General features: G+C 39.7%; 1 protein-coding gene across 4 annotated transcripts; it reads right to left on the bottom strand.

Annotated features, from left to right (window-relative positions):
* Window positions 1-3,064: 3,064 nt before the first annotated feature.
* On the bottom strand, window positions 3,065-20,173 carry DUSP11 (dual specificity phosphatase 11). 4 transcript variants are annotated; one of them, XM_074341361.1, is made up of 9 exons: window positions 19,927-20,172; window positions 18,390-18,465; window positions 15,095-15,226; window positions 12,055-12,178; window positions 8,478-8,538; window positions 6,230-6,276; window positions 5,898-5,973; window positions 5,484-5,669; window positions 3,065-3,550 (listed from the first exon to the last, which is right to left on the bottom strand). In XM_074341361.1, exons 1-9 carry the CDS (start codon window positions 20,025-20,027, stop codon window positions 3,352-3,354), a joined length of 1,002 nt encoding a protein of 333 aa, XP_074197462.1. In that variant the 5' UTR covers window positions 20,028-20,172; the 3' UTR covers window positions 3,065-3,351. The 4 variants fall into 4 exon arrangements, with proteins under 4 accessions (XP_074197462.1, XP_074197463.1, XP_074197464.1 ...); XM_074341362.1 differs by having other exon boundaries at window positions 3,065-3,547; window positions 19,927-20,171; XM_074341365.1 differs by lacking the exon at window positions 3,065-3,550 and adding an exon at window positions 3,557-5,012 and having other exon boundaries at window positions 19,927-20,173.
* Window positions 20,174-20,381: the final 208 nt, after the last annotated feature.

Below are 20,381 nucleotides of genomic sequence, written 5' to 3'. Positions count from 1 at the left end.
ACTTCAGAAAATCCAATAGTCAACTTACTAGTTCCCCAAAAAGAAAACAGGGTAAGATGAAAAGAAAGTTTTCCAAAACCGATGCACATTCAGGCCAGACTGAAAGGCCTCACTTAGTATCTAGCACTATGAATTTTAAAAATACCCACACTAAGGTATATTATGAAATTTCAGGACACCTGAGATAAAATCCTAAAGCTTTCAGAAAGAAAGAATTACAGGTCACAAGTCAAAGTTCTGGAATCAGAATAGCTCAAGGTTTCAAACAGCAACTATGAACAATGGAAAACAATGTATAAATGCATTTAAAAGTGTATAGCCTGTCAAACTATCAGTGCAGGAAAAGAATAAAATAAACCCCTTTCAGACATGCCAAAGCCTCAAAAGATTTACATCCCATTAATCCTTCTTGGAAAACTATGGGAGGATGTTCTCCACCAAACAGGGCAGTAAACTGGGAAAGCAGCAGCTATGGATCCAGGAAACAGCAGAGGGACGTAGTAATGCCCAGGGCGAGGGCAAGGAGAAGTCCCAGGGGAGAGCTATGCCGCAGGTGTGGAGAACCACCAGGGTGACTGCCATGGGTTGAGTTGTGTCCAGACAAAAGTCGTATGTTGAAGTCGTCCTAAGCACCAGGGCTTCAAAATGTGGCTGTGTTTGCAGATAGGGTCTTGAAAGAGGTTAAGTTTGAATGAGGTCATTAGGGTGGGCACTAGTGCAATATGACTGGTGAGCTTATAAGAGGAAACCTGGACACAGACACAGAGGGAAGACCATGTGGAGACCACGGGAGAAGGCAACCATCTAAACAGGTCAAGGAGAGAGGCCTCCGAAGAAACTAGCCCTGCCAGCACCTTAATCTCGGACTTCCGGCTTCCAGAACCGTGAGAAAATACTACCTGTCGTTTAGGCCGCCCAGCCTGTGGTCCTTTTTTAAGCAGCCCTGGCAAACTAATACAGTGCCCAGCCCGGAGTAGGTCAAGAGGCTTCCGGGAAAGATTTCAAGCAAAAAAGAATCTGATGTGTTTATCCTATCCATGTTAGGAGGAATGTTACAGAGGTGTTGGAGATTTGGAGGATGAATTAGTGATGGGTCCATAGGAAAAGATGCAAAAAAAAAAAAAAAAAGGCAAAAACGAAGGGGACGAAAGTGGTTAAGAGAGGAAACATCATCATTGTACGCCATGGCTCAGAGGTGAATGACATTTACCTAGCAGATAACGTGAACTTAGAATACTGATTTAACCGAAAGTTGGGAAACAGCTATACTGAAAAGATGATGGGGGAAAGAGGATGTGAATGAGCTAAGTCCTCATCCTCCACAGCAGGAAGTCAACAGATAACATTAAAACCGGAAACATCAAGCAGTGGCAATATAAGCACAGTACTTAAATATGGAGGCAAATATTAGAAGCTAATGCAAAAAATACTTCAAGTGCTTGCATCTGGGGAGTGACAGTCAGGGGAGGGCAGGGTGCTGATGGGAAGACTACTCTCACAGCAATCTCAGTAGAAGTATTTGAATGTTAAGCTACCTGTATATGTTTTTTTTTAATAAAAATAAACATTTTAAAAGATAAATAAACCACTGAAGACCTTTACAAAAGAGTGTTCCTGGTCCCTTTAGCCAGAGGACTTTCTATGGTGCGATGTGAGAAGCCAGAACCATAGTGTGTTGAAGAATAAATGAGACACGAAGTAGCGAAAGCAGACTGGTTTTCAACAAGCCATGCTGATAACTGACATGAGAAGGGACAGAGAGGACAAAAGGATCAAAGAAGGTTCTTGAAGGTGGCAGTGCTTTTGTGATGATGCTTCTACTGGCAGTGTCCTCCTCAGGGACTGCTTGCCAAGAAACTCCTTAAAACTATCAGATTAGCTAGATTCCCGTACTTGCCCCTGATTGTTCTTTTTTTGGCCTCACCCGTTGTCTGCTCCAACTTCTTTCCAAGTGAGCATTCATGATGTATCCTAGGGAACAATTCCACAAGAGCAGCCCTTTTAGCAAGAAGAACTCTTGTATCTCTGTTAAATGTGGCGGGCAGAAAAGAACTTTCTGAGCCATCACTTAGATGAAGGGTAACAAGTTGAGCTCATCAGATACAGAGCAGGGAGTGGCTGAGTTAGGGCACCTCCTTAGGGTCAGGTTCCACATGATGTTCACATACAAAAGAAAGCAGAGAAAATAACACATGTAGCATCTGACTTTCTACAATACAAACCTTCAAAATCAAGAGGCTTAAAAGAAAATGAAGCCAATTTGCCCAAGTACTCATCAAATACCTACCAAGGCTTATGATGTCACGATGGTCAGACACTTCCTTGAGCAAACAAAGGTTTCTGGCTTCCTCTGCAACTAAAACTAATGAACACCTCCCAAGTGATCCATCTGTGTGTTCCAGAGGTAAACCAGAAGAGACAACCTAGTGAAAGTCAAGGTCAAGGTGCCACTCCACCGTGACAGGCAAGTGGAGACAGATTTCAGCAGGTTGTGTTTGACACAGAAGGAGTAACACAAGGAGCCCTGCGAGTCTTCCCAGATATTCCAAGCTTTAAATGTTGCACCCTATTCTGTTCATCAAGCAACCTTTATAGCCTGTAAAAGTTTTCAGGTTGTCTGAATACTTCTACCAGCTGATAACAATTACCCTGTCCAGTAAATTACCCAGCATTTAGCATTTAGGTTTATCAATCAGTCTCTCTTGCTCAGTTGACAATCAATCCCTAAAAGTTGATCCATTCCTGTCTTAGATGGCATATCTGATAATTCAGTGAAAAGAAGTTGGTCAAATCCCACAACAGAAAGAAAGAAATTATCTAATCACAAAAACACTACAACTAATTACAAATAGTGATTAGGTTCTAAAGAGACTGTCTCCTAGGTAGATTTTAATAGAAATCTTGAACAGCTACAGGGAGAAAAAGGACACCCTTAATCACTGGATCAATAGAACATGACAAAAACCCCAAACATTTCTGCACACACACACCAATAGCACAACTCTAGTCAGAAGGAAATACATGGGAAAAAAAAGAAGGAAATACAAAGTAAAGGAAAACAGAATTTTAAAAAATAATTTATGAGGGAAGTTCTTTATTACTTTTATTAATTCTAAAATGTCATCTTCCTTTAAAAAAATTTAAAATTGGAACGACAGATTATTTTCTTCACTGTTGTAAATACTGCAAAGTTACCAGCAAAGAGGTGCGTATCACAATTTTCCCTTAAGCATGAATGCCTAAGGGAGCAATAAAATAGATTATAAACCTCGTTTGACCTGATCTTATAAAAAGTCCCTCCAGCTGTCTTCAGTCCTGTGTCTCCAGACAGATCTCCAGGGTAGGTCTGTGTCACTCCGTCCATCCACAGTAGGCCGGGTAGGGTAGTCTGCAGTAACTGCCAGGATACCGTAACCTTCTGTTCTGGGCTGCTGGACTGGCATTTGGCTTTACGTTCCAAGAGTACCGCCTTTGAAAATACTTCTCTCCAGGGGGACCAGGAGGAGGAATATGGCCTCTCTGGTAAATGTTCTGATTCTGTGAAAATCTTCTTAAACAAAACAAAAGTAATGGACTATTCTTAGCTTTAATAAAATATATAAGCTTTATAAAATAATACATAGACACTCTGGTTCTACTGTTTTCTACCTGTGTGATTTTAGCAGGCAAAATTGCTTAATCTTTGGATTTCTTAGTTCTTTATAAAATGGAGCTGATAACAATTCCTATCTTCCTGCGTTGTTCTGAAGGTAAATTTAAGATGATGTATTTAAATTACCCACCACAACACCCTGACACACTGTAGTTTCCCAGAAGTCTTTCCACCTTTCCCTATAGAGATAAATGCCTGCACTATTCTCATCAGATACTTTCCAAGTCTGGAAGAGATGATATGAAACAGAAGCTATTTATTTCTGAAAACAGAAATTTGCTTTCACTTTACAAATAAATACACAGATAAATCAATTATAAAATGTAGAGATTCTAGCCATGGCATGTACAACAAATTTGGAAAATTAAAATTTAATTGTTTCAAAAGCAAGATCAGGAAAATCTAATATGATCATACAAAAGCAAATCTGGAAATCTGACAAGTAAACACGCCCCCCTCCTCCATCCTACTTAATCTAATTAAACTGGTTCACGCCTCCTTTTGATGTATTTCTCCCTAGTATCTTTTCTGACTGTTGAATCATAACCTGTTATTTTCACTTATCGTAAGTGAGCTATCAATTTCAATGGCTTTATAAAATTATCACAGTATAGATATAATAATTTACTTGGCTATTTTTCACTGTTAGAAATACAAGCTGCTGCCAATTTTTCCACTACTGTAAATCATGCTGGGATTAATGTCTCAGAACATATACCACTGTATCCTGAGCACCTAGTCCAGTGTCTGATACATAGTAGGGAGTTTGAGAAATGTGCTGAATGATTTAAATGTAGCTTTTCCCATATTTTGAAGGATTTGCTTAGTCTCAACATAGTGTGACCATGTGAGCTCATACCGTGTATGAGCATGTTTATGGCTCTGACAGTTATGTTTCAAAGGAGCTATATCAATTTCCAGTGCCACTGGCAACACAAGCACCATCTTTTTAAAATGTTTACAACTTCTAAAAATGCCAGGGGGAGGGTAGAGCTCAGCGGTAGAGCGCGTGATTAGCACGCTCAAGGTCCTGGGTTCAATCCCAGTAACTCTGTTAAAATGAATGAATGAATGAATGAATGAACAAACCTAATTACCTACCCTCCCCCCAAAACAATAAAAATGCCAACATCTTTTTGAAAGTTAAAAGTTTACAATGCAATTTACAACAACAATCCCAAGCTATATATTGATAAAATTTTTACATATAATGTTATTAAAGTTTCCATCTGACTGATGAGAAAATAGAAATTTAGAGATCTTACCCAGGATCACACAGAGGGTGAAGAGCAGAGCCAGGACGCAAATGCAGGTCCAACCTGACAGCCACTACCCTGGGCTGTCTTATCAGAAACAGTTGCTAAATTAACAGGCAAATAATAGTACCTTGCTAGTTTAACTGTACTGAGCTTTATGTGATTTATGTGTTCAACTCCTTTACACATTTCTCTACTGAAATTTTACTGCTTTCCCTACAATTTGTGTTTACCCTTAAATAACAACCTTCCTTATTCTGAAAACTATACCATTACTATCGTAGCCTAAGAATACGAGCTCACTTCCGGTGAGCGCGTCAGATTGCTGGCTTAGACCAAGCTCAATAATCCATACAAATTTCTAAGTCCTTTTCCCAGTTGCCTCTGAAAAGTCCATATTCTCTGTCCTATACTTGATTTTCCAGCCCTAAATGCAAAATATGTAGCAAATGGTACCTCTTGGTTGACACTGATCAGCAAGGAAACACTAATTCTTCACTATTATCATAATGTATTTGTTTAGTTTATAATATTAATTTCTATTTCAATTCTAGAAACAAGGAAAGCAGAGATACCTTACTGACTGCTGAAAATCCTGGGTCTTGGTGTAGAAATGCCGAGAAGGTGGTGGGTAACCTTGGGTCCAGTGGAGGTTATACCTAGGTCCTTGGTTAACAGACCTGTAAGTGGTGTGGACTGGTCCCATCATATGTGCTGAGTCTTCAAAACCACTTGATCTGGATATACTGGAATCTTGATTCCTCAAAGAGAGTGTTTCCACACAGTATTACTGGTTTCCAAATTTAGCAGTCAATTTAGTGACTACATTTTGGCCCATGAAAGTAATAATCCTGTCCTCCCCCCATTCCTATTTGTTCAGGTTTCCCAGAGCAAGTGAACAAACTACAAGAAGAATGGTTACATGCAACTTAAATGATACAAAGCTACATCTCCCTGACCACAGCTACCATGCATAAAATGCGACTTACTTTCTCATGGGACCATTTCGAAGGTCTTCAATGTAGTTTTGTCTTTCTAAGCAATGTCCTCGGCACCTATTGAATACTGAGGAGTGGATGAACTGTTAGAAATAACTGTACAAAAAGCAAACCTCTCCCAGCGAAAGCAGATCAAAGCTGAAATCCACCAACTGATTAGTCAGGCTGTTATATCTCGCTATTTCCAGATACAGAGACTTTTGGTAAAAGGTCAGAACAAATGAATTACAAACTTTCTTTTTTTCCAAAATTTGAGAAATCCATCTACATTTCTACCTTCAAGTTTTATAAAAAGGGAATAATAGTGACACCCTCATACTTACATTCAATTGCATCATCTGGCCTCATGCCTTCTACATCAATCAAGTATCTAACAAAACAACATAATTTGAGTCATTTGTAAATAAAAAGAAAAAAATCAAATTTTTGCAAAAAAGGTCCAATTTTACTTTATAGAGATAAAAAAATCTTAAGAAAATATCAGCACATCTAATCAATGATTTATTAAAGACTGATATACCATGACTACAAAAAGGCTTTATGCCAAGGATGCAAGAATGACTCAACTGTAGAAAGTCTATTAATATAATTATTTATATTCATATAACAATTTAATTAATAAATGAAAGAGAATAAAATACAGTACCAATCTGACAGATGTTTAAAAGGTATCTGATAACTGACAGCAGTCAGCTTTGATCAAAATGCTTTGTAAACTAAACACAAACAGACTCGCAGACTTAGTAAACAATCTTGTGGTTACGGGGGGGAGGGGGTGGGAAGGGATAAATTTGGGAGTTTGAGATTTACAAATGTTAGCCACTATATATAAAAATATATTTTAAAAAGTTTCTTCTGTATAGCACAGGGAACTATGTTCAATAGCTTGTAATAACCTTTAAAAAAACGAATTTATGTGTGTATATGCATGACTGGGACACTGTGCTGTACAGCAGAAACTGACACATTATAACTGACTGTACTTCAATTTTAAAAAAATGCTTTGTAAACTAAAAAAAAGGAGACAATATGACAGAGTATTCACTGGGAACCAACAAATAAAAGGCAGATTGGGAAAAATATTAACATCATATCTAAAAAACACTATCTAACCAACCACAGGAGAAGCTAGCCATGACCGAGAGCTGCTTCCTCCTCACCCTCATCCTCACCAAGCCCTGACAGTGACGTTGCCTAACTCTCTCTAGAATACATCCACATCCTTCCACCCAAGTGGCTGCCACACCCTGGTCCAAGCCACCTTACACCCGATTTCTACTAAAGTCTCCTAATTCGCTTCCTTACTCCCCGTTTTTTTTCTCCCTGCAGTGTATTCTCCACTCAGTAGCAAAAAGATAGGTTGAAAATGCAAATTTGATCATGTTCCACAAGCTCATCTTCCACAAAAAAAGTTCAATGGTTTTCTTTAACTCTTAAGATACAGTCTAAAACCTGAAACATAAGCCTGCATGACCCAGCTCCTATCCTCACTTCCGGCTGCGTTTTTAATGACACCCTCACTCCCCCAAAGCCCCGCCTTCTTGGCCAGTTCCATTCACAGCATGTGCTTCCTCTTACAGGGCCCCGTGCTATTCCTTATGCCCAGAGATCTCTCTCCAATGTCCCTATCTGGTAAATACCGACTCCTCCTCCAGATGTCAGATGTCAAACATCCCCCCAAATACCTCTGACCTCTAGGATGAGGTCAAATCCTCCTGATAATATGCACTTCTGACAGGTACCACATCCCTCTCCTTCTGGGTACTTGTCAGAGTCGTAATTCTATGTGCATTTGTGTGATTCTTGAATATCTATTCCCGCTCTAGACTGTCAGAACTCACAAAGGGCAGGTCAAGTCTTTGCTCACAAATTTCACAAGTCTTCTTGCTAGCACCCAGCACTGTGCTTAAATGTAACAGATGCTCAATACATATTTTCTGAATGAACAAACATAAATTGGTACAGTGTAGCAACAGCCACAAAAAGCATAAGGGTATAAATTCTTTGATTCAGAAGTTCTATTCTGAGTGAAGTTATCTGAGACAATAGCATATATATTCAAAGATGCTCACATAGGAACGTTCATTACTTCAATGTTTTAAAATATTAAAAAATTCCAAACTTTATATTCACTGGTAAGCAAAGGAAAAATGCAGCCTTTAAAAAAGAACAAGGCCTCCAAATATTTTTATAGAAAGATGTCCACCATATATTAAATTATAAACCAGAATGTCTAAGTATTACACCATCAAATCACAGACTAGACTATACCATTTTACAGAAGGGCTCTGAGTGTCTTTAAAGTCTTTGAGAGGACTTTAGCATTCATGATGGGGAAGCAGGCATCCTGGAACCAATCCCCTGCAGATTATATTTGTATTTTTTAAGTCTGAAAAAAGTATGTGCTAAATTGTTACTGGTGGTAATATATGAGTAGGGGACAGGATGACTTTTTTCTTCATATATTTCTATATTGATTGCATTTTTTTGTATTCAGCTTACAATAGCTTACATTACTACTGTAAACAAAACAATTGAAACATGATCTGCCTCTTGGGGTTGGCAACTCACCTGCAGATGAGGTAGCCAGTCCTGTTCAAACCATGGGTACAGTGGACACCAATAAGTCTGTCTACAAAACAGGCAATATGGAATTAAACGAGTGAAGTGTATACGCTAAAAACAAGTTATATAATTTCCTGAAGAATAGCATTTATTAGTTACCACAACAATACCACTATCTTGAAATGGAAAAACCCTGAAGAAAAATGTTTCTGCAGGAACATACTATAAAGAATTAACGTAAAGCCAAAATTCATTGTCTCTGGGAAATTTTGCACAGCCTCCAATTAGATGCAATGGCATAAAGTAGAGAAGGTCTGGTCAGGCACTAACTGAAACAAACCCATTTGTCTTAATATAGACTGCCCCACAGGAACTGACTTGGCCATAGAAATAAGGAAGTGGGGGAGAAAACAGGCTGCAAGAATGCAATTTGTTTTTGAGTGAAACAAATGGATTGCCTTCACTTAAAAATTTTTTTTCTTTCTTTTTATTTTATTCTTTTATTGCTAACTTTTTTTTTTTGGAGGGGAGGAGAATTAATTAGGTTTATTTATTTATTTCTTAATGGAGGTGCTGGGGATTGAACCCAGGACTTCATGCATGCTACGCACACACTCTCCCGCTGAGCTCTACTCTCCTCTGCCTTCACTTTTAATACTTGATATTAAAAAAGAACAAACAGTTTCTGAAATATTCTTAAGTCCCCAAAGCGCTTCCACTCCTTCTCTCGTTTGCTGCCCCTCACACACCACAGGTCTATGTGCCTGTCCAGTTCTCGGGTGAACAGCCCTGTTCTTACTTGGCAGTGGAAAGTAAGACGTGGAGACTAAGCCCAAACGGCACCGCAGGCAAACAGAACAAAGACCAGAATCGAGTCTCAACTTTTCCCAACTACGCCACAGTATTCCTCAGTCCCTCATTAAAAAAAAAAAAAATGAGTAAGTAAATAAAAAAGAACATGTAGTTGATTTCTGCAAAATTTATGTCTAGGACTAGATGGTGCCTGGCAGGAAGGCATTACTCATTACTACCTCCCTACTTCTAATCTCTTCTATTTCGACTGCTCCTCCATATGGGAGATGTCATCTTTCTAAAATATAAACTTGACTGGGCTGCTCCCTTCCTTAAGAATCTTCATTTAGCACAGAATGAAGCCCGAAGTTTTAGCACAGCATTTAGACCTCTTTATCAATCTGTCTCTCCAACTGAACTGTAAGTCCAAACCATGACTTAACAAGGACCTACATGAGCCACCTGCCTCCTGTCCCCTGCCAACCTCCCGGATCCCATTTTCTACTGCTCTGACCTCGCTCACTCTCCTGTCCAGCCATACTGGTCTCCTCACTATTCCTCAAACATGCCAAGCACAGTCGTGCCTCAGGGACTTTGCACCTACTGTTCTCGCTGCTTTAGAACACTCCCTCCCACCTGCAGACCCTCGCAATCCCCTTCCCCCCAGATGCCCAATAGCTTGGTTTCTAACTTTCTTTAAGGCTCTGCTCAAATGACATCTTAATAGAGAAGCCTTCCCTGATCACCTACCACATTCCCTCACCTTTTCAAATTTCACTTATTATCCAAAGCACGTATCACCACTTGACACTCCGTGTATTTACTTATTAATTTCTCTCTCTCCCCAGCTAGAATGTAAAGTACGCAAGGGCAGAACTTTGTCCTGTTCCTACTTCCTAGCACAGTGCCTTCAACTCAGAAGGTGTCATATAAAAACGTGCTGAAAATGAACGTACGAATTCTTCGCCCTTTCCCACTCCCCTCTAGGCAGACCGGAGCTGCCCCTCCGCAGCACAAGCTCAAGCCCTGTGCCTTCTTCCCAAGACCTGGGATGTCCTGTCCTCATTCTGGCAAAATCCTCTTCCCCCAAGCCCAGCTCAACTGCTACCTCCTCGGTCAGGCCTTCCTCGGTCTCGCCTCCAATTTCCTGCTGCACTTAATCCTTTTATTATAATCAACCCACAGATAAACATGTAGTAACACACAGCGACACACAGTTACTACATGTTTATCTTCCTAGATAACTAAGCTTCTAATGAACAGACTACCATTCACCTCTGTCTCCCCGTGTCCTAGCAGCAAACCTCAGAGGCTCACGAGGTTTACTAACTCAGTTTATTTCCTGAGTCACTACCAGTGCTGGGGAGTGGACAGCGTAGCGTCCTCCTCTTCCTTCATCGGTGAGCCTGGCATCTGTGGGAGGGGCTCCAGCAGCGGTAGCCAAAATGGATCATAAGCCAGGTCCCGAGACTGCTATGGCAGGGAGCACAGTGAAGTCAGCCCAGCGCAGGCACAAGACCAACAGGGGGCCAGCCTCGGTACAACGTGGGAACAATCAAGACTTACAGGCGTGTTCTCACGCACTCATAAGGATCTCCTGGCCCTCCCGGAGCAGAGAGAACACTGAGTAACAGTTCCACACAAAGGAGCCTGGAAGAAGCGAGCAGCCTGCAGCTACACCCTAACATCTAAGAGGTAATGTTTCTGCGACTACAGTTAATACAAATCAGATCATCTACCTCCTCTGTAGACACCCTGCTATCCCAGGCCAGGCCAAGCCTCCCAAGTTTTAAAAGTACAGGGAAGACCTGTGAATAGGGCTTAAGATATTTAAGAGCTAGTGCCTGCATTAGGCCACCAGGTTACAGTTTGAAAATTTATCTTAAAATTCTAGTCCCTCTCTCACCTCCTATCCCGTATCTTCCCACCTCCACCTCTATCTGCCTCCCCTACTCGCTGTTTTGTGTACATGTATATCATTTTATATACACACAGAATATGCACTATCTATCAGGTTTATTTAATAAAGTGTACACTCCTCAGGCTAAATTTAAAAAGAGGGCAAAATGAGTACTTTGTCCTGTGGATCAGTGGCTTTCCAAAGACAAGATTCCTCCATCTTAAAATATGGCAAATATCACCTTCTTTCTGATAGTTAGATGCCAGAAAAAGGCAAGGGGATCTTTAAAATTCAGAAGCTATTCAGATCTACTTTCAACAGAGTAAGGTAGATCTTGAAGCAGAACAAGAAAACACCAGCCTTTTTAAGTTCTTTGTGCCTGAAGAATAAGAGTTTGTCCTTCCTTATGTGCACCCAAAGTGGGAAAAAAACATCAGAACTATCTTAAATACTTATGATGAAGATTGCACTCCCCTGGTCCACTCCATTTTGTTTTGCTTCTAGGGGTCTGTCTCACTCCACAATTTTGCTTTCTGTTTTCTTTTTTATATACGCTAAAAACTGGAGATTCTTAATTTCCTCTTCTACCTCTCAACTCTAAACCAATAAATAGGACAGAAGAACATTTTTATTTTATTATAAATTTCTTATTCAAATGTTTTAAAAAGAGGTAAGTAAACCAGTTCAGTACATATTTCTCTTTCCAAACCAAATGGTTTGTAACCATAAAAAGGAAAAACACCTAATTCGGTTAGCATCGTATGACATTTCCACCTTAACGTTATCAAACACAACAGGCCTGATGTCAGAAATATCAAAAATATTAAAAATCCCCAACCCCATTCAAAATGTACACCCAAGTTCAAGTAAGGGGAAAAAAGAAAAACTCACCATTATCTTTGTTCTCTTTCAAAAACCCATTAACAGCACATTTGAATTTAAAAATAGTGCCATCATCAGGTATCTGATGCCCAACTGTATAAATTTTTAAATAAGGAACAGTTTCTGGTAAGTCCTAGAAGGCAAAGCATAAAAATGTATATTATTTCATTTGTAGGGAAAGAATAAAAAATTAATTAGAGGAGGCAGAATAACAAACCAAGAGATTATATTAAACTTAATATGTCAGTCATTCTGATAAAAGAGCCATTTTTTTCCAAAGCAGCCTTGCCCAGGAAGTATCACTTGATTTCCATTAAAACTACAGAATGGGCGGTGACTAGGCGCACAGAAGGAAAAGCCGAGTCCATGTAAATGAATGTATGTAAACAGTCCTGCCTAATATCTTACATGCCAAGGGCCATAAAGCAGCTGTGATCTAAGCAGAACACAGTCAGAAGAACTTAGATTTGAACTGGGAAACAGAGCTGGTTGAGAACTGGTATTCCTGGGGTGGGAGAACGTAGATACCAGTAAAACACAGATGAGGTGAAGTGGAAACTCTGCAGTATCATTATGAACCTATGATGTATTTTTTATTAAAAACAAACATATAAACACATTTCCTAGCTCTGACCACTGAAAAAGCCTAGAAGCAGCTGTCATGTCATGTCATGTCAAAAGGACTCAGGAGCGAAACTGAGAAGCTCCAACTGGCCAAAGACAGGGGACTCAGTTAGAAAACTGGCTGTAGTGGAGTTCACAGTGAAATGAAGAAAATTGCTTAAGTAAATAGACAAACAAACATGTAAATAAACAAACAGGTCACTCCTGGAGGACATCTAAGAATCAACACATTATTCTGAAAGCCAACTCATCATTTTTATTCTAAGAAAAGGGGAGAATCATGCCTCCATATAACCGGGCAGCCAAACGGCTGATGAGGGGAACCTTCTCTTGATAGAAACACACTCTGCTAATAAGGGAAAAAGGAACAACAGGATTCACCAGTTTTTGAAGCCCCAAATGAGTTAGTGGATGCAGGTGTCAATCATCAGTGACTGTTAATACCACAGAAAGAGACAATCAAGTCTCCACGGAAGAACACGTCCTCTTCTATGAAACTGTGTCCCTCCCCCCAAAAAAATTAAAAATAAAAATCCAAGCTTCATTCTGATCAAGTCTCCAGGTCCAACTACCCATCTACAGGAAATAAAAGCATTGAAGAATATGTTAACAATACATGCAATGCGATCATCGAAATCTAGATGAGGCAAACTACCTGGTTTCTTTAAAAAACGTAATTCAAAGAGGGAAAAAAAGTTAGACAGGCATGAAGGGAAGACAGATCGATTAAGTAAGAGTTCAGAGACCTAACGATCAGAAGCAAAGTACGGACCTTATTTGGATCTAATTCAAAATTCTTAAAAACAATTTTTATGACATTCAGGTGACAACTGCAAATCTGAGTGCTGACTGGATATTTAATATTAAAAATGATATTAAGGAATAAAAATCCTATATTTTACATATACATACCAAAATATATAGGTGTCATTACACAATATCTGGGATCTGCTTCAAAACAATATAGAATAGGGTGAGACAGGCAGGAGTACAGATGAAACACGACAGCCATCAGCTGATAAATATGAAAGCTGGATGAGTTCCTGGATAGACAAGGAACACTCACAGTATTCTGTCTACTTCTGGATACATTTAAAACCTGCGACAATTGTTTAAAAACAAGACGACCCTGTAGGAAACAGTTTGGCATTTTCTCAGAGGTTAAACATAAAACCACCGTATGATCCAACAACTCTACTCTCACCTATACCGCACATCTGAAAGAACCGAGAGCAGGGATTTGAACGAATATTTGCACACCAGTGTTCACAGCAGCATGATTCCCAATAGCCAAAAGGCGGAAACAATCTAAGTGTCAATCATCAGGTGAGTAACAAAATATGGTATATACACAGAATGGAATCTACTGAGCCATAAGAAGGAATGGCATTTTGTTAAATGCTGTAACATGGATGGACCTTGAAAAAATTTTGTTGAATGAAATAAGCCAGACATAGAAGGACACATATTGTATGATTCCACTTACTGGAGGTACCTATTCCAGGTACGTCGCAGAGACAGAAAGCAGAACAGAGGTCACTAAGGGCTGGCGCGAGGGAAATGGGCTTGTTAGCGTTTAACAGAGTTTTTGTTGAGGATGATAAACACTTGTAAATGGTTAAAACGATAAATATTACTCACGTGTATTTTACCACAATTAAAAAAAAGAGGAATAACTGGGTTCAAATTTCAGTTCTTCCTTTTCTGAGTCTCAGTTCCATCATCCATAAACTCAGCAATTCTAACTGTCCATGCGCTGTTAGCGTGATGCAGAGTAAGCACTCAGAGACATCGGTGCTGCCGATACTTCATCAGCAAAGGGCTGCTGTGAGGACTGACTAAGCTAATGGCAAACTGCTATACAAACATTAACAAACATTAGGTGTTACTGTTTTCCAAGGCCATGGAACAGGTCAGAAAAAGGGTAATTCTTTCCCACCAGTTATGTCCCACGTGGGCCAACAGAATCTATGGGTTTCTGTATCATATCAAAAGATATTGGAAAAAGAAAGCACAAAACTCAGAGAACAACTACGGTGCACCGTGACACTTACACATGCTCAGGCAACTGCTTAAAATAAATGCTAACGACATAACGGATGTTCCTTTCTTTCCTTTTAGGCTACTACTATTCTTAACTAAAAGTTTGCTTCCTTTTCAAAATATAGAATAAGGAAGCTTACAGAATTTCCTAAGCATATCCAGAGCCCACTGCTAAATATTATAATTCAGTTCATGTCTTTAATCTCATTTTGAGAGAGCAATTAGATATGTGTAATTAAGGAAACCACTTGCTTCCCTTTTGGAACTATCACCCATGAAAGAAGGCCAGGATTTACCTCAGCAGAAGCTGATAACTACTGAATTACAACGAATTATTACAGTATCAGAAAGAAGGTTCTTTTCAATTAAGGGTTCCCTTTACCTCTGGTTTATAATAGCGGCAAGTATATGTTAAATCAATAATCAGTCCAAGTTCTTCATTCTGTTCTTGGATTTTGTTAAAAAGATCCAAGGGAGAAAAACGTTCTTCTGGAGCAAGGTTCTCTTCAAAACTCTATCAGAGAGAATGAAATAAGAACGAACAAATGTGCTTACAATCCTTTATCACATTGTCCACTTATTTAAGTCCTGTGATGCTAACATATAATGAGATTCAAAGGAAGGTCTCCACTCCTCTGAATTCACAAACTGTATTACAATCCTTTCTTCCCAGAGGTATTAGAGGGAAGAAAATAAGTTCATTTCTGTATAATATTTATTTCTATGTTTGTTTATTTCATGTTGGTCTCCTAACCAGACTGTAAACTCCCAGAAGGCAGGAATCACATCCATTTTGTCCACCACTGTATTGCCAGTTATAAACAAACACTTCTTGAATATCTACATATAGGAAAGATGGCTTTCATTGCTAAATATTCTTCTATGTATTTGGCTTATTTATGCACTCTATTTCATTGATCAGCTTGGTTAAAGTACTAGCAACACACTTTAAAAAAAAATTAATAGGTTAGTTTTTAGAGCAGTTTTAAATTCACAGCAAAACAGCAGAAAGTGCGCAGAGTTCCCACTTAGACCCTCTCTCCTTCCCCCAACACAGCCTTCCCCACTATCAACACTCTGCACCAGTGTGCTTCATTTGTGAGAATTCACGAACACCAACACATCATTATCAAAGGCCACGGTTTACACTGTGAGTCACCCTTTGTGCTGTACACTCTATGCATTTTGATCGATATATAATGACATGTTTCGCCCATATAGTATCATACAAAATAGTTTCACTGCCCTAAAAATCCCATGCTCCCTCAACACTTCTTATAGTTGATAAGCAATACTGTGTTCATTTCAGGTATACAGCAAAGTATATATTTTTCAGATTCTTTTCCATTATAGGTTATTACAAGATACTGAATAGAGTTCCTGTGCTCTATAGGAGGTCCTTGTTGCTTATCTATTTGAGACACATTTAATATGGCTTAAAATCTGGTAGAGCTAGATGATTTACTTCCACTATTATTCTACTTTTTCAGAATTTTACTGGCTGTTTAAGTTTTTCTATATGAGTATTAGAATCAGCCTAACTCAGAAAATTACTTTGAACTATTGTTAAATTTATAAATCAACTTAAGAAGATTTGACAGATTTACAGTGCTGAATCTTCTGCATAATGCTGAAAAAGTTTTGAAGAATAAATTAATTGCAACAGGGCATATGCGGGGGGGGTTATAGCTGAGTGAGAGAATGTATGCCTAGAATGCATGAGGTCCTGGGTTCAATCCCTAGTACTTCCATTAAAACAAAATGAATAAACATAATTACCACCCCCCAGAATAAAACAAAACAAACAACAGGGCATACAATTTCTCTAGTTAGTTTCTTGCAGACGTGGAGATGACAGATCAATTATTATCTCCAGCTATCTGAAGAATAACTAAGATAACTAACCTAAGTCACAAACTTTAAATAATTTTAGTTTAGATAACTTAAGTAACGGACAGAAACTAACTGAAGTCACAAGCCCTTTAGGAAACCTTCCTTGACTGACCCTGTCTGTTCTCATTTCTACCTAAATGCCATGGCATTTATTTGACACTTCACATACTCTATCTCACATTCCAGTGTGCTTGAGAAGAGACTGTCAAGTACGGAGGCTGCTTTTCCTTGGGTGACTTCCATAAAACAGCCAGGGAACCAAAGCCACGTGTCACTGCCACACAGTGGTAATTTACCTCCTTAACTCCACTGCATGAACAGGGACCGCACTGGGAGCTACCATACAGCTTTGAAATCACCTTTATGGTGCCGTAAACAAGCCCAATACAGAATAAAATAACGTGAGTATACAGAGTTCAAAGACAATTTTTATAATGACATCATCAAGGAAAGTGTTGTGGTTTCGTGGAGGAAAGGAAGCTAGAAAAGTCTTCCTGTTTTCTCTCCTGCTCATGTACTTTCAGGCAAGGGTGATAAGCAGGGACCCATGGAGAACCTCAGGAATCCGCTTTTAGAGCTCACGCAGTAGGGACATGAGGAGTCAGGACAACTGCACAGAGAGGAGGAGGAACATAGGAGAAAATTCACAGTAACTGCAAGTGTGGGTTGGGAGTCCATTCATTCATTCAACAAAGATCTGTTAAGTATTTATTATATGTCAAACACTATACTTGGTGTTGGTGGATGTAAATAAGAACCATATGTTAACCTTTATGAAATGACTAATTTTATGTCCAGAGAAGCAGAAGAACTAACACAGTAAGTTAAAAAGGAACCCTGACTTCTGAGTCACAAGTTAAATAAATTCCCAATACACTCACGGTGGGCTTTCCCTGATACTAGTTCGTGCCACGCCGGGCAGTTCAACGAGACATGGAAACTCACTCATCATTTTTATATTTGTCAAATACCTTCCCCATCTATTCCTTTTTCAGTCAAACAGAAACAATTTTCAGTTTCCAGGCTGAAATTCTGACCTTGCTCATCCAGGCTATTTTTTTGGTTGTGATAATGTGAGTGTCTTATTGGCATTTAGTGGGTGGGGGTAATGGATGTTAGACACCTTGCTAAATTCGGAATAGTCCTACAAATATGTCTCACATCCTCAATGACTTTTGAATAACCTAATCAACATCCATATAACCTAGTCAACATTCAAAAAAACTGTTGGTAATTACCTAAGCCTCAGAACCTAACTGTATTTTACAAATAAACACAAAGCTTTTGTGTGTGTGTGTGGCAGTTTTAATGTACATTAAGTTTTCCAGGATATTAACCACCTTATCAACCTAGTGAAGACTGTACTTTGTTTTATTTGGAAATCTAGTAAGAGCTGTTCACTCTCACGGCAACTCCTGCCACTAACACAATATAATCCACCTAAATCAGTTTGCATTTGCAGTTTTTGCATTTGTGGTACAAGCAACTGATTATCTCTTTATTTCTGGTATAGTCATGCCCAAATATTTACATATTGAAATACATATTACTTTATTATAAATTATTTTATCTATTCTTTATTTATAGTTAGAGCATTACATTGATTTTTTTTTCCTTTAAAATTAAGTCATATTTATCTATGAATTTCATTTCAGGATAACAAAGTGGGGTTTTACAAAGTATTTGCTATAAAAAGAAAAAATGGAGCATGAGAGGGTTGAGAACCAGGGTTCTATATGGTGAATTCAGATCTCTGAAAGAATACTGAATTAACTTTTGCTTACCTTTTTCAAAGGAACTTTGAAAGCAATGAAACGAGTCCCAGGCATCCGCTGTCCAACTGGGAGATAGTCTTTCCACCTATTAACACATTTTTTGTTAGCGAATTTTATGGTAGCCTATCTCCCTAAGTAGGATGCAGGCTCCTTGAAAATGGAAATCCCAGCTCTTGACAGTAGGTCCCCTCTTCTTTCTGCTTTGCATTTTGCTGCTCCACTTATTCAACAGCCTATACTTCCCTTCGTCCTGTTTCCCCATCTTGAAAACAGATAAAAGGCAACAAGACAGTGCAAAGGTCTCAACCAACAAGGTATTATCTAAAACCAGAGATGGCCAGAACTTCTGTATCCCTCATAAAACCTAGCCCGGTCCTGAATACTAAGGTATCATTAATACATGCATGTTGACCAAAATACTTAAAAATTCAATTCTTTCACTTCACAGTTGATTTTCAGTCCTCATCCAACTAATGCCATCAAACTCAACAGCTAGGAAACTTTAAGTTTATATCTTAAAAGAAAATCTGACAGAAAAGGGATTGTGAACTTCACTTAATGCTAGGAATCACAGTGAAAAGTAATATTGGAACTGACTTCTGTTAGGATGAGTTAGAACAAAGGTTAATTCAGTGTAACAGAAGCATAGAAAGTGAGGACAGAAGTGGCACAAGATGAGGCTAGAGATGCAGAGAGGATTCTAAACTGTGAGGTCTTAAAGCCCAAGAGTTTTTATTTATTATTATTATTCATAAAACAATGTTTTTGAGCGATGTTTATGAGCAATATTCCAACTTGCCTATTAAAAACATTTCTTGGGTGAAGAATGGATTGGAATGAAACAGAAGTAGATATATGGACACTAGTTAGGGCCTAACTGCAATAGACAGGCAAGTTCAGGACTAGGATGCTGATGGACAGTTGACAGATTCAAAAGAAATTTAGGAGATAAAACGAAGCGGACTTAACGGGATGTGAGACGGTGGAAAGGAAGATATCAAGGAATAAAAGAGCTCACTGCACATATAAGCAGTCTCAGAATTAATCATTTGAATGTACAGAGGTAGATCTCTCAAGTGACACTGGTTAGAAAGCAACCCTCTGTGATTCCCAAAACACAATAAATCAACTTTTTTCTTGGAAAATTCGGCGGTACCGGTGGGTTTTTCTCCACTCAAACTTAGTTATTACTCACATTTTTCTGTGCCAAAATAACACACCTTGAGGAACTGAAGGGGACTCAATTTTGGTAAATAAGGGGTATCCTCAACACTGACAGTCCCATCTGAAAAAGCAGTCCCTCTGCATTTTACCCAAGGAACAATGGCCAGCGCCTCGCTTTAAAACGATGGGGAGAAATCAGAAAATCTGACTCTCCCTCTAAGCTACCGTGAACCCAGCCGCCAGAGGGTCAATGTCCCCGAGTGCAGGGCGGCCGGGCCAAGCCCGCCGGGGGGAAGAGCGGCAGGCAGAGCGCACGAAAGGTGAAGCCCAGCCCAGGAGCTAAGCGCTCGAAGGGCCACACCCAGGGGCCAAGGCGATTTACCTTTCGGGGATGTGGTTTCCGCCCTTCTTCTTGGCAGAGGAATTTCCAGAAAACTTGCGTGCCTGGTCCCAGGGCCCGCGGGCATGATGCCATTGGCTCATGTGGCCCCCAAGATGCCGCCGACAAAACGCCAAGAGTGCCAAAGTCGCCAGCCCTGAGCCCTCCGCGCCAGCTCAGACCCCGAACCGGAAGCACCTAGGCAGCAACCCACGCAGCTCCCAGGCCTTCTCGCTACTGCGCGTGCGCCAGGGCCCGTCGAGATGACGTTATCACGCCAGCTGCCCGAGAAACTTGATTAGTAAACAGCACTCTGCGGGCTGCAGTGCCCTCCTTAGCCAGCGGCTGGTGGGTAGCGCAGGTCTGTGAGTTCGTGTGTGTACCCTTCGGAATTCTAGCAGTATAGGACAGGGAAAATGGTCCGTCTCCCAGTTCCTTGCGTGGTTCTTTCAGACATT

This window comes from Camelus bactrianus, chromosome 15, assembly GCF_048773025.1.
Source record: "Camelus bactrianus isolate YW-2024 breed Bactrian camel chromosome 15, ASM4877302v1, whole genome shotgun sequence".
NCBI lineage: Eukaryota > Metazoa > Chordata > Mammalia > Artiodactyla > Camelidae > Camelus > Camelus bactrianus.
Note: the sequence above shows the minus strand (reverse complement) of the source record. Positions and strands in the feature narration are given on the sequence as shown.